This window comes from Gigantopelta aegis, chromosome 1 (genome assembly GCF_016097555.1).
Source record: "Gigantopelta aegis isolate Gae_Host chromosome 1, Gae_host_genome, whole genome shotgun sequence".
In the NCBI taxonomy this organism is placed as follows: Eukaryota; Metazoa; Mollusca; class Gastropoda; order Neomphalida; family Peltospiridae; genus Gigantopelta; species Gigantopelta aegis.
Window position 1 is genome coordinate 40703222 of NC_054699.1, and position 17113 is coordinate 40720334.

The following is a 17113-nucleotide window of genomic DNA, read 5'->3' on the forward strand; positions in this document are numbered from 1 at the left end:
AAAGTCAAACGTGTTCTGTAACAGAACATGATAAAGCTATACACAACAATTCAGCTCAACATATTGAGGTATTGCCACAAAAGAGTCTGGATGTTTTTCTTTCATATCTCCTAAATCAAAAGAAAGAAATGTTTTATTTAAAGACTCACTCAACACATTTTATTTACGGTTATATGGCGTCAGACACACGGTCATGGACCACACAGATTTTGAGAGGAAACCCGATGTCGCCACATAGGCTACTCTTTTACGACAGGCAGCAAGGGATCTTTTATTTGCGCTTCCAACAGGCAGCATAGCACAAACCATGGCCTTTGTTGAACCAGTTATGGATCACTGGTCGGTGCAAGTGGTTTACACCTACCCACTGAGCCTTGCGGAGCACTCACTCAGGGTTTGGAGTCAGTATCTGGATTAAAAACCCCATGCCTCGACTGGGATCCGAACCCAGTACCTACCAGCCTGTAGACCGATGGCTAACCATGACGCCGGTCCTAAATCAAAAGAGCTCCAAGTCTGTAAAACAGGGATAAATCGTCATGAAAGTTAAACATGCTCTGTAACAGTACACAATAAAGCGATACACAAAATTACTAGGTACTACATGTGGTAACCTCCCGGTAACCTGAACGACCGTTCTCGACTTATTTCGATGCCCGATAGCTACATTACAAAATCACTCACATGACCTCTAGGTCATCGTATAATATGGCTCAAATAACAGAAATAATAGCTTTTCTGCTTAATTTTTATGGTCTGCAGGATAAAGATAATAACTAGTTACTGACGTCAGATATCTGCTGTATCCTGTTCAGGCCAAATGAGAAATTCCGCTCGGGCGAGCCTCGCCAAATTTCCCATAATTACCATCACAGAATAAAGCAGATATCCGACTTCATTAAGAAGTTATTCTCTATATTAATAATCAACAACTCATCAACGTGTACAAACCGTCATCAACAATCCAATCATCCTCCTGTCGCTGCCGAACCAATTCCGAATATTTCGCTTCATCAACAAGTTCATAAACATCCTTTTCCTCTTCAACCTACAAAAATATTCACAGATTTATAGTCATTGTATATAATCAGTGTTTCTGCCCGATGGTAAAACAGGTATGGCGTCATACCCAAACTTGAGTTTTTTTGCAGATTTTATTTTTTTAAAGTTAATCTTTTACAGGACTTCTAAATTTTTTATAAAATCTATAGCTATAGGATCAATGATTTGAAAAATTTACGTGCCACAATTAAAAATTCATTAGCCCTACTTTACTAAATAATAGTAATAATCAGATATGTCACCTAAAGAGGAAGATACAGCTTAAAAACACTAACATTGAGGGGTTGGGGTGGAGGCAGGATATTCATATTTACAAGATTGACTTAATTGCAAGATTTGACTTCTTTTTTTCTCTCTAGCCGTTGGGCATGGCAATAGTAGTTATTTACTAGCCCAACATTGAATATCACTAGCCATGGGAGTGGGGCTACCATAATCTAGAAGCCCTGCCTTTTGACAAAATTAATTACTCCTATCATTATGGTATGATTTTCTTAACCCTGTCCCTAAACGTAACCCATTTTCTTTCTGGGGTAGGACTCCCCATATCCCTTGACAACTGTGCTTGCAGTTAATTCCACAGCGACATACCCAATAATTTCTTTCTGGCAGAAACACTGATAACAATTACACAGGTATGTGTTTAGGCCAAATTTAACGATGGACAGAACAGTGTCGACAGCAACGTGTAATTCACACAGGCTTTGATCAAGATGTGATTCTAGTACACTGTGAGAAAATAAACCCTTTTGGTAAACCAACTCTCTGATTGTTTTCTTCCATCCCAACCAGTGCCCCACAGCTTGTATATCAAAGGCTGTGGTATGTGCTGTCATGTCTGAGAAGGAAGAAAATGTTTTATTTAACGACGTCCTCAACACATTTTATTTATGGTTATATGGTGTCGGACATGTGGTTACGGACCACACAGATATTGAGAGAGGAAATCCACTGTTGCCATTTTAAGGGCTGCTCTTTTCAATTAGCAGCAAAGGATCTTTTATATTCACCATCACACAGACAGGACAGTACATACCACAGCCTTTGTTCCACCGGCTGGAACGAGAAATAGCCCAATGACCCCAGTGGCGGGAATCGATCTTAGATCAATAACACATCAGCCGACCACTGAGCTACGTGCCGCGCCCTCACGTCTGAGAAAGTGTAGCGGCCTCGGTGGCGTAGTGGTTAAGCCATCGGACTACAGGCTGGTAGGTACAGAGTCTGCAGCCCGGTACCGGCTCCAACCCAGAGCGAGTTCTTAAGGGCTCATTGGGTAGGTGTAAGGCCACTACACCCTCTTCTCTCTCACTAACCACTAACCAACTAACAACTAACCCACTGTCCTGGACAGACAGCCCAGATAGCTGAGGTGTGTGACCAGGACAGCGTGCTTGAACCTTAATTGTATATAAGCACGAAAATAAGTTGAAATAAAATAAAATAGCAGGTTTCGTTTAAGACTGTAAATTTTATTTGTGTAATTACTAACTAAGATGTTCTCTAAAATATTATACACATCAAGAACGTTACGTTAGTTGGTTTCTTACAATCTGAGGTTGAAAAATATAGGTTCAAAATTACATATTTCATGTTGGGAACGTCAGTGATGATGCTTTCTGGTTATAAAGCTGGATGGATAAGAATTAAACAAAACAAACTTTGAAGAAATAAGATAAACGTTATCGGGTGTGTGTGTGTCATAATACACTGTCATGAGTTTCCATCTACACTGGGGAGGGAGGCATGTAATGTTAGTATATATGCTTTTAAAACAAACAAAAAATGTTGCTGAAACTTATTATGCTTTTAGTAGGGTAGGAGGTGGGTAACAACAAAAATTAAAGTAAGGACAGCAGTCAACATTTACAAGAGCTTTTATACCTTGGTTCTACGAGTGCAAGAATATAGTTAAAAAAAAATTCATATTTAACATGTCATAAAAAATTTTTTTTTAAACCCCTATTTTTTGTGGGTTTTTTAATTAAATATTTTTTATGTATTGATGATATAAGATGCACACCAATTGCACTTACTCAGAAACATGTTGAACATTCCTATTTATGAAAGTTTGAGACATTTTAAAGGAAATACATATATTCACCAACAATATTTATTAGAATTTGAGGTTGGAATATGTGCATGTATGTTCACAATAACAAATTTTACTTAGTCTTAACAGTGTTTCTGCCAGAAAGAAATTTTTGGGCATGGCGTTATGGAACTGAATGCAACCACAGTGAACAGGGGGTATGGGGAGCCTCCCCCAGAAAGAAAATGGGTTCAGTTTAGGGTTAGGGTTAAGAAAATCACACAGTAAAAAGAGTAATTAATTTTGTCAAAATGTTAACTTAAAAAAAAAAAATCTGCCAAAAAAATTGAGTATGATGCCACTCATTTTACCCTCTGGCAGAAACCCTGCTTAAGTAGGAAACTTGGTTCTGTCAGGGCATTTTCTGATTGTACAAGTGGGTATAAAAGAGTTATAGTAAACTTAAATTATGTACAACAAAATATTTGTGATCTCAACAACGAACACATGCGCATGCAGGAAAACAAAAGCACAGAACGTACTATGTATTTATTCTTCTCTCCTCTCTCCTTCGTCTTCTTTAATCTCTCAAAAGCCGCTAGTCTTCCCGATTTGTCAAACTTCTGTCTTTTAGATCGAGATCTAATCCCAGTGTCTACAAGAAACATAGTTCTAAATTATAAACAGAAAGACAGAATATGCATGCATTCTTTATATTGATCAGTATTACTTTTCAAAAATGAAAGTAGGTAACGAAAAGAAGAAAAAATCTGAAACTTTAGTGTTGGTAGTTGGTAGATTGGCTCTAGGGTTAGGGCTGCACAATGGTATAAATAGTGACCCCCATTTGAGAATGGAAAGAAGATGCACTAAACATATTTTATTTATGGTTATATAGTGTCAGACATATGCTACATGCTGATATTGAGGGAGGAATCCCGCTGTCGCCACTTCATGGGCTATTCTTTTCGATTAGCAGCAAGGGATCTTTTATATGCAACATCCCATAGACAGGATAGCACATACCACTCGTGGTGCATTGACTGGAGCGAGAAATAGCCCAATAGGCCCACTGACGGAGATTGATCCCAAACCGATCGCACATCAAGTGAGCGCTTTACCACTGGGCTACATGTCGCCCTTCAGAATGGAGGCTTCTTACACTTGGAAAAAACATACAAATTCCAGGACATTTTTATTTTTTTCCAGAACATGAAATGTTCAACCAATGAATGTTTTGAGGCATTATGAAAATTGTTGTCTGTATTTAGACAGGTTATGAGGACAACAAAAGTAAAGATGCAAAAAAAAAGAAACCACCTAAAATGTTTACCTAATTTCCAGGACACAATAAAATTTAATGCTTTTTCCAGGACATTGCAGACCTGGATTTAAAAGAAAAAAAATTCAAGGACATTCCAGTATGCGTAAGAACCCTGCCAAAATGATATCGTAAATTTTGGACAGTTGGAGAATATGAAATATTTTGGACAAACAGCAAAAAACCTGGAAATACTGCCAGGATCTCCATCTAATGCAACTGAGAAAATTAGCAACATTTTAAACACTGGAATATTTTTTCCAGGCAACACAAAAATTTGATCCCGCAAAAATAAAGTATTTTACAGTCTTAGGCTAGAACAGACATAATTAAATATATATACACCTCGTCATAAATATCGCACCACACATTTTAAAGTAAAATTAGAAAATATAAGTTTCGGTTTTTTAAACTACAAGTATATATTTAATATACTACAACATCTGTGAACATAATATCACAAACACACCCTGTTCCGAGCTGCACGTGCATGCTCAGTCGAGCATGATTGATCCGGGGGTCGGTTTGCTAACAATGCAGTATGCACATAGCCTCTTTTGGTGTATGTTATGTTGGCAGACACAGCTAAAATTTGATTTTAGGCATAAATTAAGCTTTATTTTGACCAACCAGTGAAATGCCCAAGCGTCCAGTGCCTCTGAACCAAAGATGGCGAATTATTGGTATGCACCAGACTGGTATGTCATGTCGTGCTATTGGAACACAATTGAACATTAATCACACTGTCATCAGCAGGCTAATACGTAAACATACTGCTTCCGGTGAAGTGAAGGATGCACCGAGGTCTGGACGTCCCAGAAAAACCAATGACAGGGAAGACCGTGCTCTCGTACGCCAAGCCAGACGAAGCCCAAAGTCTACTTGTACACAGCTGCGACATGGATGGCATCCATACAACAGAGTGTCCATCAGCACCATCAGACGACGCCTAAATTCTGCAGGATTGAGAGCAAGACGACCAATCAGACGTCCACTCCTCACAAATCAGCACCGCCATGCCCGTTTAGCCTGGTGCCAAGCACGTAATCGCTGGAACCTGAGGACATGGAGAAGGATCCACTGGTCCGATGAAAGTAGATTTTTGCTGCATCATACAGACGGATGGGCACGAGTTTGGAGGCAGAGAGGCACAGCATATGATCAGAGGAACATTCAAGCTGAGGTTCCATTTGGGGGTGGATCCGTCATGGTGTGGGGGTGTTGTTCCTATGATTGTAAACTTGACCTCATCACAGTTCCCGGAACACTGAATGGACAGATGTACCAGAACTTGATCCTGGACGGTGCTGTTGTGCCTCATTTCGATAACCATGCTCTCGCCACACGTCCAGTCTTCATGGACGATAATGCCAGACCACATCGTGCTCGAGCTGTTGTTCAGCATCTCCAACACAACGCCATTGAGACACTACCATGGCCTGCCAGAAGTCCAGACCTAAATCCTATTGAGCATTTGTGGGACATTTTGGGACGTAGGGTGAGAGCAAGGGATCCTCCAGTTCAGAACCTTCAGGAATTGACCCATGCATTGCATGATGAGTGGCAGCAGATCCCTCAACAGAGCATCAGACGTCTGGTGACAAGCATGAGAAGGCGTGTAGAACATGTTATCCAAGTGCGAGGCGGTTACACCAGATACTGAGTTAGCCAGTCATTGTGGACCTTACTAGTGTGTTTGACATTAATGAAATGTGAACTGTGTTGTGTGTCTGTTGTAACGACCCCGGCAGCCATACTTATTTCACCGTATTTTACGGTGATTTTAGTGAACTTTACTTTGCTACAATTAAACCCTCATTTAGTGCTCAAATTCGGTCTTGTGTTGTAAATTTTCTGACTGAACGCTCACATGAGGCCATATAAACAGTTTAATGTGCTTTTCTAAGCACCATTTTTATGAGGCTGAAGATCCAGTTTTACTTAGTGAACAAAATTGGGTGGTGCGATATTTATGACGAGGTGTATATATACATGTATATATATTCGGAAGTTTTAGCACAGAAATTGAGAATTTTTAATGTCACTATTTTTTGGGAAGGGGCCTATGTTCAGACCCACAGAATGCCTGGATAGATCCCTGATTGCAGATGATTAAAAACAGAATTCTGTAAAACATTCATCTATGACTTTTATAGGGCTGTGTTAAATGCAGGTTCAATTTACAAGGTGAAATCATGTCTCCCTCTTTCTTTGAAGGAAAAGTTTTCAACAGGAGGGACGCATGGGAGACTTGCTCGAGTGACCTCTAGCCCTCACCTTATTGTTATCTTGTAGGGGAGGGCTAGAGAAGACTGTGAAATAGCTCGAGTGATCTCTAGCCCTCCCCTTATTGATATGTTGTAGGAGAGGGCTAGAGAGGACTGTGTAATAGCTTGATCACCTCTAGCACTCCCCTTATTGATATGTTGTAGGGGAGGGCTAGAGAGGACTGTGTGTAATAGCTCGAGTCACCTTTAGCCCTTCCCTTATTGATATGTTGTAGGGGAGGGCTAGAGAGGACTGTTTGTAATAGCTCGAGTCACCTTTAGCCCTTCCCTTATTGATATGTTGTAGGGGAGGGCTAGAGAGGACTGTTTGTAATAGCTCGAGTCACCTTTAGCCCTTCCCTTATTGATATGTTGTAGGGGAGGGCTAGAGAGGACTGTATGTAATAGCTCGATAACCTCTAGCTCTCCCCTTATTGATATGTTGTAGGGGATGGCTAGAGAGGACTGTTTGTAATACAAACAACAAAATATTAACCGTCCAGGTGACATTTCATCTATAAATAACAATTTAAATATCGACCAATTACACTTTGCCTTTTACAGCGTTATTCGGGAGCATACACATTCTAAAAATATCGGTGAGACTATTTATGCAATAGGCGAACTTGTTGGTCTATTTCAACATTAAAAAATATGGGGAAAAAGTGCAGTAATAAAATAGATTTTATGGCTATACCATCACAGGTTTTTTTTTCCGTCTTGAAACAAATTTTTATATAAAATTAGTTTCCGGCATACTTCGTAATTCATCCGAAGCATTTCGTATACTCTCAGCATAACCCCGAATGTTTTCAAATCACTGGCATGATTTTGCAAGTAAGGTTTTGATTGGTCAAATGAAAGATCAACTGGACATGAGCTCCAACGGGGTGCTGTTAGATCCACAGGTAATAGTAATTAACCAGTGGAGCTAATTTTAATTAGACTGACACACACACACTTTAACATGCCTCTAGATTAAAGAAACAATACAATAATTGTTTAAAAGTAACAAATAATTGGGAGTTTGGGACGAACTGACAAATAGTTGGGGAGAACAGATCACGCAGAATTTTACTTTCGTAAGAATCCGGAATAAACAGATTATGAATGCCATCAACGTTTAATTCTCAGTCAGGTGTGCCATGTCGCAGGTTTGTCATACCTGAATGGTAAACAGCCTTTTCACACACACACACCAATCTGATTAAAATTAGCTCTACTGGTCTATCAGTAGATCTAACAGCATTGCGTGGACTGCCATGTCCAGGTGATATTTCATCTATAAATAACAATTTAAATATCGACCAAAACCAAGACCAAAACGTGCACATTCAGAGCAAGCTGTTGTAGCGCATGCCTGTCCTGGGCACAGGTACTGGCCTCAACCAGTTCATCTGTCCAGGACAAGAAATGGTTGGGGTGGGTGAAGGAGGGGCTGACTGCACTGGCAGGTGCAAGGGAGCATCAGCAGTCCGACCGTAGCCGGTAACAGGCAGAGGGTGAATATCGACCAATTACACTTCACCTTTTATAGTGTTATTCGGGAGCATACAAATTCTAAAAATATCAGGCGAGACTATTTATGCAATAGGCGAACTTGTTGGTCTATTTCAACATTAAAAAATAAGGGGAAAAGTGCAGTAATAAAATAGATTTTATGGCTATACCATCACAGGTTTTTTTTCCGTCTTGAAACTAATTTTATATTGAAATTAGTTTCCGGCATACTTCGTAATTCACCTAAAGCATTTCGTATACCCTCGGCATAACCCCAAATGTTTTCAAATCACTGGCATGATTTTGCAAGTAAGGTTTTGATTGGTCAAATGAAAGGTCAACTGGACATGAGCTCCAACGGGGTGCTGTTAGATCCACAGGTAATAGTAATTAACCAGTGGAGCTAATTTTAATTAGATTGACACACACACACTTTAACATGCCTCTAGACTAAAGAAACAATACAATAATTGTTTAAAAGTAACAAATAATTGGGAGTTTGGGACGAACTGACAAATAGTTGGGGCAAATCGACTTGGGGGCGAACTGGTACATGCCACATGGGGCGAACAGGTCAAACTGGGGGCGAACTGACTGGGGGCGAACTGCCATGGGGGTGAAACGTCATGGATTCAAAACGACTAGCAAGAATGAAGAAACTTTTTTTTATAGAATAATGATGGGACTTACTACTGTAAATATCCAGTAAATTTAAACACAGGCGTAGGAAGGTGCACACAAAAAAAAATGGGGGAGGCACACACACACACATATAAATACATGCATAAATATATATTTTTTTAAAAACATCGATGCTCCCACAAAGAGGGGGGCACATGCCCCCCCCCCCCCCCCCCCCTCCCCGCTTCCTACGCCAGTGAAGAGTGAATTTTGGATGTCTTTCTGTCACATACTTTAGAACCCTGGGTTAAGGAATATTGCTCTACTTATAAAACTGTATTAAATAATGTTATATGATGATATTTCACACCTTGATCGTCGTTTGTTTTATCATTATCTACTGCCGGAGATGGTGCCATTTTCCCGCAAATTTCCTTGTTTATGTTTGGCGCTAACAAGGGAGATAATTTACTGACTTTTTTCTTTCTTTTTTCTTCTTTTGGGTTGTTCTTCCAGAGATTGGAACACCCATGATGCTTGTTGGTGGGGCTGTGGCGTCGTGGTTAAACCATCGGACATAAGGCAGCCTGGTAGGTACTGGGTTCGCAGTCTGGTACCGGCTCCCACCCAGAGCCCAATGGGTAGGTGTAAGGCCACTACACCCTCTTCTCTCTCACTAACCACTAACAACTAACAGCTAACTGTCCTGGACATACTAGTCACATACAACCCAAATAGCTGAGGTGTGTGCCCAGGACAGCGTGCTTGAACCTTAATTGATATAAGCACGAAGATAATTTAAAAGAATGATAGAAAGGTTGGGCTGTGTAGACCAGCGTCAAAGAAATATATTTTTAACGATAGTTTTAGTGTCTACAGTTTACACTAAGGCTCTTTGATACCTAAGATATGGGTGGGTAAATGTGTCTGGGTTGGTGATTGGATGGATGGATGGATGGATGGGTGGATGGATGGATGGATGGATGAATGGATGGATGGATGGATGGATGGATGGATGGATGGATGGATGGATGGATGGATGGATGGATGGATGGATGGATGGATGGATGGATGGATGGCCGGGTTTGGGATTGGGATTGGGTGAAGAGGCAGGCAGGCAGACAGACCATTTACATATAATTTGTAGTATATGAACTCATTAAATTCAATAGAGTTTGTGTTTCTATATAGTTTTAGGGGTTTTGGGGGAATAGGTGTGTTGGGTGTTATATTTTAAAGCAGATTTGAAACCAGAATTAATATACATGCATTCCTGGATCAATGTTACTTTGAATAACTGTCTACCACATTATTTGAAGACAAAACTTTAACAAATTTCAGCAAACATTCTGGAAGTAATAAAGAAACTGCTGGGTGAGGTGCTGCAAAACTATTGGTGGAAAAGATGTCTAATGTAATAGTCTCGTTTTTCCAGATCATCATGCTTGGAGTCCCTATTAGAACGAGACTATGCTAAACTTAAAAAATGAAAATCAACCCGTCTGCTGGAAATAGTTTTGTTCGGATATATCTATAGCATGAATTAAATTACGTCAAAATAATAATAAGATCTTCAGTGCAGCTTAAGCAGGCCAAGAATTATCAGGTTTGTTTATAAATCTGGTCCGAAAACGTGACGTATTTTTACACGTTTACATCAATGCATGTCACCTCATCGATTGAGGAAACACGTGTGTCAATGTCATATTTAAATTTATGAGTCACATCTAATGTGTTCATCTAAATAAATAATTACAGTATAGCATTTTTTAGGCTGGTATACAGGCGATAGATTTTTAGGCTACAAGTGGAAAAATAATTGAAATATTTATTTCTACTTTCTTTTTTTCTTATTGTGGTAAGTTATATACATCTGTCATGATTATTTTGTCTAAATGATTTATGACAAGATTTCATGTCTAAATGTATTTATTTATTTGTTTAAAGTACCTTTCTTGAAATGCCAAATGCCTGTCAATTGTAATGGGTCATTTCGAATCCATAACGTTTCGCCCCCCAGTTTGACCTGTTCGCCCCATGTGCCAGTTCGTCCCCAAGTTGATTCGCCCCCAACTATTTGCCAGTTCGCCCCCAACTATTTGTCAGTTTGCCCCCAACTCTCAATTATTTGTTACTTTTAAACAATTATTGTATTGTTTCTTTAGAGACATGTTAAAGTGTGTGCATGTTTCTTTTCTTAGAGGGGAGGGATTGTTGTCTTTCCACGATTTGGACGGATCATGAGTCGGTCCGGGCACAGATGATATAATCACCAGTTTGTGTGTGTGTGTGTGTAAAATGTTTCATAAAATTAAAAAGAGCAATTTTACACATAAAAATCACATCATCAACATTTATTAAAACTTCCATTCCTGCCAGAGATAGGATCTGTTTTAAGAATAAAGAAATAAATAAACAAATAAAACGGTAGTGAAAGATTTCCACTCTAATATAACAACAATCCTGTATTTGATAGTTGATAACTGTCCAAATGTCCGTCTAGCTCTTCTACTGTCAGAGTACTCGGCCTACCAGTTTGCCTGATTCGTTTCGTCCTAAAAGTCAGGTCATTTCTCCCCTGAAATGGGTTATTTTGTCCCTGAAATATTATAATGTTAATAAATAAATAAAATGAAAGTACACATGTATGTATGTCTGTGTGTTGTATGTATGTGTGTGTGTGTGTATGTATACTGGAATATTAATTATCTCGCCTTCATGTAACATACTAAAATTTCATTGGTTATTTAGCCTTGAACAAAACCCTAATACACCACGTCCTCGAGCGGAGTCAAATATCTTATATCCCACATGTAACATCAGACTGTTGTAATAATGTAGCTAATTTTGAATTTGAATGACGTCAGTATTCCAATGACGTCACTTTGCATCTCCTTACAATAACCATAACTGGGTACATGTTCTATTCGCGTAGTCATGTTTTCATTATATAAATGACGGTTGGTAGTCCTTTCAGTTTGGCGTTAATTTGTTATTGTTAATAATTATTGGTTACTAGTTAAACGTGTTGGCAAGATAAATTTGTTGTAGAAGCATCACAAGGGGTTTATGAATTTTTATACCCTCTGTATGCCTTCGGCTTGGGATACAAGAGCATACAGAGGGTACTGTATAAAAATCTATAAACCCCTTATGGTGCTTCTACAACTTATATTAACAATTATAAATAGCTGTATTAAAGTTTTTGTATTATTCTGACCCACAAGGCAAGACCATGGTGTCGAGAACACAAGACAAAGATAATGATAATAATTGCTAGTTTATATTTATTTTCGTGCTTATATACACCTGCACAAAAGTTAAGCACCACCCATATCAATAGTAAATAAAAATATATTGACATGACCAGGCTGCCATATGCCTTTTGTTTATGCTAACCGGTTGTATTACAAGTGTGAAAAGCACGTGCATACCAGCATACATGTCAGGTGAAATCCGTGCCATGCACAAACAGATGCAGGGAGTGACATGCTACGGAAATGCAGTTTGAGGCTTATACCATAACATAACAATTTAGGCGATTTGAACAGTTCTCTTTGTTTGTAAACACTATGGCAAGACGAAGGTTGGCTGCTGCCACAAAATGGCAGATTATTGGTATGCATAACACGGGTATGTCATGCAGAGAGATTGGCAGACAAATGAACATTAACCACACTGTCATCAGTCGTTTGATTCAAAAATACGCTCAAACTCATGATGTTAAAGATAAGGCAAGATCTGGATGACCGAGGAAGACTGATGCACGTGAAGACCGAGTCGTAGTACGACTTGCAAGACGATCCCCATTGACCAACAGCAGAGTGTTAAGAAGTCAATGGAGAACACACAACAGAGTGTCCACGTCCACTGTGAGGAGGAGGTTGAATGCTGCTGGGTTGAGAGCTCGGAGACCAGTCAGACGTCCTCTACTCACTCAACATCACAAACAAGAGCGTCTGAGGTGGTGCGCCGCAAGAGCCCACTGAAATCTAAGGACCTGGAGAAGAGTACATTGGTCAGATGAAAGTCGGTTCCTGCTCCACACAACGGACGGTCGAACTCGAGTATGGAGATCCAGAGGCACGGCCTACGACCAGCGGAACATTCTGGAAGAGGTTCCCTTTGGTGGAGGTTCAGTTATGGTCTGGGGATGCATCTCCTTTGACTGTAAATTGGATATGGTAACTGTACCCGGAACACTCAATGGGCAGATATACCAGGATACCATCTTGGACAGAGTTGTCGTTCCTCATTTTGACAACCATGCACTTGCAAGCCGCCCTGTCTTTATGGATGACAATGCCTAACCTCATCGTTCCAGAGCAGTACTCGACTATCTGCAGCGGAATACAATTGAAACTCTACCGTGGCCTGCAAGGAGCCCTGACCTGAACCCGATAGAGCACATATGGGATGTTTTGGGGCACATGGTGAGACAAAGGGATCCTCCTTTGCAGAATTTAATGGAATTGACTCAGGCACTTCACGAGGAATGGCAGAGAATACCGCTTTTGAGGATTCGTCGATTCGTGTCCAGCATGAGAAGGCGTGTCCAGTCCGTCATCCAGGCACAGGGTGGATATACCCGATACTAACCAGTGACAGACTCAAAACCGTGTTGAGATGTTGGTTGACATTTACAGATGACTTTTGTGACCATCAGGTCATTTGTATCAGCTGTGGATCAATAGTTTTAAGCTGTATGGCAAATGCTCATTTTCATGTTACTTGTTCAAGGGTTAATACAATTATTACGTATCTCCATGGCATACTCATTAGTGTTGCTTTTTTTCCGATAATATTTATTGCAAAAATATATTCATTTTAAAAATGTTAAATAGTATTGGTATTCTCGTAATACGAGATGGCGTGAACGTGTCTGTGAAAAAATTGGGTGGTGCTTAACTTTTGCACAGGTGTATATATATCCAATTAATGTTGAAGCACTGATTTATATTAATTAGCTTGTCTGTATGAAGGTTCATGCAGGTAAGTCTACCATGAGCACACTCTGACATTGTCAGTGAAATTATATTGTCTACTTGGCCGGGTGACATGAGAAACACTCTTTATTGCCTTTATCCAATTAAAAATTGATGTATATGTGTAACTTTCCATTAAAAAACATATCAGCTGAAAAAAACCCAGCGTCTGTAATGAGCTTATTATCAATGACAAATATATGAAAAATGAAGTATGTACATGTAATTTGCAGATAAAATGTATAATTCTGTTAAATATAAGCTAGTAAAAACATTTACCTTGAATAAGACCTGGGGCGAACACAATACGGTCCAAATGACTTGGTGTACTAACACTGTAACAGTAGGTACCAGCAACAGCACTGTAAACCCTGTGGCCCTGGTTAAATTACAATAAATAGACCATTTTTAATTGCTTATATCTTGGTTTGTAAAGTACTTACTGGAATAAATTATATACTGTAATGTACATGCATTATTGCTCTTTTATGTTGTATTTCTTATTTGTTAGTTAATGCAATATATATGTGATATATTGTGTTTGAAAAAGACCATGTATCACACGTCTTCAAGCCTTTTGTTTCACACCGCCCGTTGAGATTTGACTATCCTAAAAGTTGCGAGTGCATTCAATAGTCTCTAGCATTTTCCCTATTCAACCGAGAAAAAATCTAAAAATAGCACTGTACAGAGCAGAGCTTCTTCTTTATTTTCGTACTAAATACGCATAATTTTCATTTTTTTAAATTATAGTAATTAGTTTTTTTTATAAATTAAAAAATAGTTTAAATCGTTATTATAACAAAACTATTTGTAAAAAATCGCGATACATTGGGTATTAATACAATCATCATCCATTTATCTTTCTAAAAACATCTACGAAACTGTGGCTGTGTACAGTGGGGCAAATACGCGAAGCTATTTTTGAAACCCTATTCATCGAGCACGTGGTGACCAAACCCGCGAAACTTGACTTGTGTGATGGCCAGCAAAGAAAAATTTTCAAAGAAAAAATATACAGTAAAATAGGTAAGTACAGTATTGACTATTCATATTAATGTGAGAATGAGGTATTAATGAATATATTTGTTTTTTGTAAAATTATTGATGGTTGGTATTTACATCTGTATGTCCATTTGAAAAATTTATTTTCTCAGTGACGCGACATGATGCATACAAAAAAAATGTCAACAAACCCACGTGCTTTATATTATAAACAGGCCGATTTTCCACTAACCAATGCAAAAAATAATACAAGTTATAATAAGTATAAACGTTAAAGGACATGGCGATTTATTGTTAACTATGGTTCAGCTGTTGTCGTGGATATTTTTACGAAGTAAAATTTGTGAATATTTCGGCATTGGCACTTCAGATCAAAGATGGCGGATTACGTTGTCGAAATTAGCTGCTCATTAAAAAATTACGATTTTGTGTTGATCTGTGCATACACTCGATTTTATTCGTTTCTTTTGTAATAATGAAATATTAAATGAAATATTAAATGATATTTTAAATGGTTTTAGGGTGGAAACTTGTGTTATTTTTGTCATAAAACTTGTGTTATTTTTGTCATAATTTTTTTTTTCCTTTCTTTTTTTCTTTTTTAATGACTAATTCACTATTATTATTATTATATAATGGTTATTTTATTGTTAATTAGAACGTGTATGCTACATTAAAAATAAAACTTTTTGAGTAATAAAACAATCTGCAAATATTAAGTGTCAAGACAAGTGGGATTCAAATTAAAAGTAATAAACACTAAACTTTTTAGTTTTTATTTATTTAACAACACCACTAGAGCACACTGATTAACTAATCATCAAATACTGATGTCAGATATTTGTTAATTTTGACAGACAGGAAACCCGCTACATTTTTTCATTAGTACTAGTAGCAAGGTATATTTTATATGCGCCATCCCACGGACAGGGTAGTACATACCATAACCTGGCTTGATCATTTTCCAGTTCGCCGATAACAAATATTTGACATATTAACCAATGATATACACACTATAGGAAGAAACCGGACAGTATTCCCTTTCTATAATGTTCTCTTTTTTTTTTTAACAGTTAATGAAGATTTTGATAAGCTGTCTACCACCTTTCTGTCAACTGGTCGCGGCAGACGTCCGAACCTTCCACAGCTGAAGACAACATGTAGACTACTGTTGCAACTTTACTATTGCAAAATGACAAGTCGTGGGACGAACTGACAGGGTTTGCACAAAAAAATCATAAACTTATCCAAAGAGAGATTACGATATGTTATTGAAACAACGTTTAAACGTGCATGTGCATTAATTGATGGTGAGGAAGAGCATTTCACACTTTTTCTCGAGGAAGAATTGGCCTTTATAGGAATTCAGCTAAAGTCGGCTGGAGTAACCAGAGAACAGCTGCTCAATGTGCCTGTTCCAGTTCCGGTACCTATTGGCCTTACCAATGGGATTCTTATTGAACTTGACAAGTTTAGAAAAGATGAGGATTTATCTTCCTCCTGGATGCATGAAGCTGTGCAAGCACTTACCGGTAATATCCAATGTGACAGAAAGACACTGACAAAAGACTTAACCAAGATACTATGTGAATTCAAAAAGAAATCAAAAAATAAATCCAGGGACAGATGTCAGTTAGAAAATTTCCTGCTTGTTGATTATGTTTGCCCGAAACAGGTTTCTGTATTAGAAACATTGGTGCAAGATATTAATGGTGATGTTTGCCAAGTATCGGTACAAGAAAGTGTTGTTGACAATCCTAAGAAACGGTTTCGGGAAAATTCTGCAATTTCGTGTGACACTCCTCATACTGAAGCTGTGAAACTCAGAAAATTAAGGGGTGATATAGAAGCACTAGAGAAGTCCCTTACTGCAGAAAAGGCCACTGGACATACTTTGCAACAGCTTGTTGAAGAAAAGAATGTAAAGATTGCATCTTTAACAGAAAGAAAAGATGTTGAAATTTGTGAACTGCTAGCATCAAAACATAAAATTCAAGCTTCACTTGATGAAACAAAAAAAACAACTGAATGAATTGAAATGCTCGTCACAAAAACATGTTGATACTCTATCAAAGCTCAGACATTCAGCCTACTACAAAAGACTTAAACGCAAAGAATGCAAACTTCAGAAGGATGAACTCGATTTACAAAAGCGGGTGAATGATGAAGTAAGTGAGGCTAACAAATCGAAAAGGGCGAAAATTCGCTCTTTGCAATCACAGTTATCGAATGCCACAGTACAGCTGAAGCTAGAAAGAAAAGAGAAGAAAACGCTTAAACAAAAAATTGAACAGCTGAAAAGAGAGTTGTTAGATATTCA

The 17113-nt window shown here is 38.4% G+C and overlaps 2 protein-coding genes across 3 annotated transcripts in view; one reads left to right on the plus strand and one right to left on the minus strand.

Moving 5' to 3' along the window:
* Positions 1 to 9253, minus strand: part of LOC121375011 (DNA polymerase alpha catalytic subunit-like) — a 102581-nt gene extending 93328 nt beyond the window's left edge. Inside the window, exons 1-3 of the mRNA XM_041502209.1 lie at positions 9174 to 9253; positions 3637 to 3749; positions 952 to 1048 (exon numbers count right to left, since the gene is read on the minus strand). Of these exons, the coding sequence (XP_041358143.1) occupies positions 952 to 1048; positions 3637 to 3749; positions 9174 to 9222 (259 nt within the window). The 5' untranslated portion in view covers positions 9223 to 9253. The remainder of the gene's footprint in view (positions 1 to 951; positions 1049 to 3636; positions 3750 to 9173) is intronic.
* A 1022-nt stretch (positions 9254 to 10275) lies between these two features.
* LOC121375021 (choline-phosphate cytidylyltransferase B-like) overlaps positions 10276 to 17113 on the plus strand; it is a 41045-nt gene continuing 34207 nt past the window's right edge. The window contains exon 1 of one of the 2 annotated variants that reach the window (XM_041502231.1): positions 10276 to 10409. The gene's annotated coding sequence lies outside the window, so the exon portion shown is untranslated. The remainder of the gene's footprint in view (positions 10410 to 17113) is intronic. The other variant, XM_041502221.1, reaches the window with a different exon arrangement.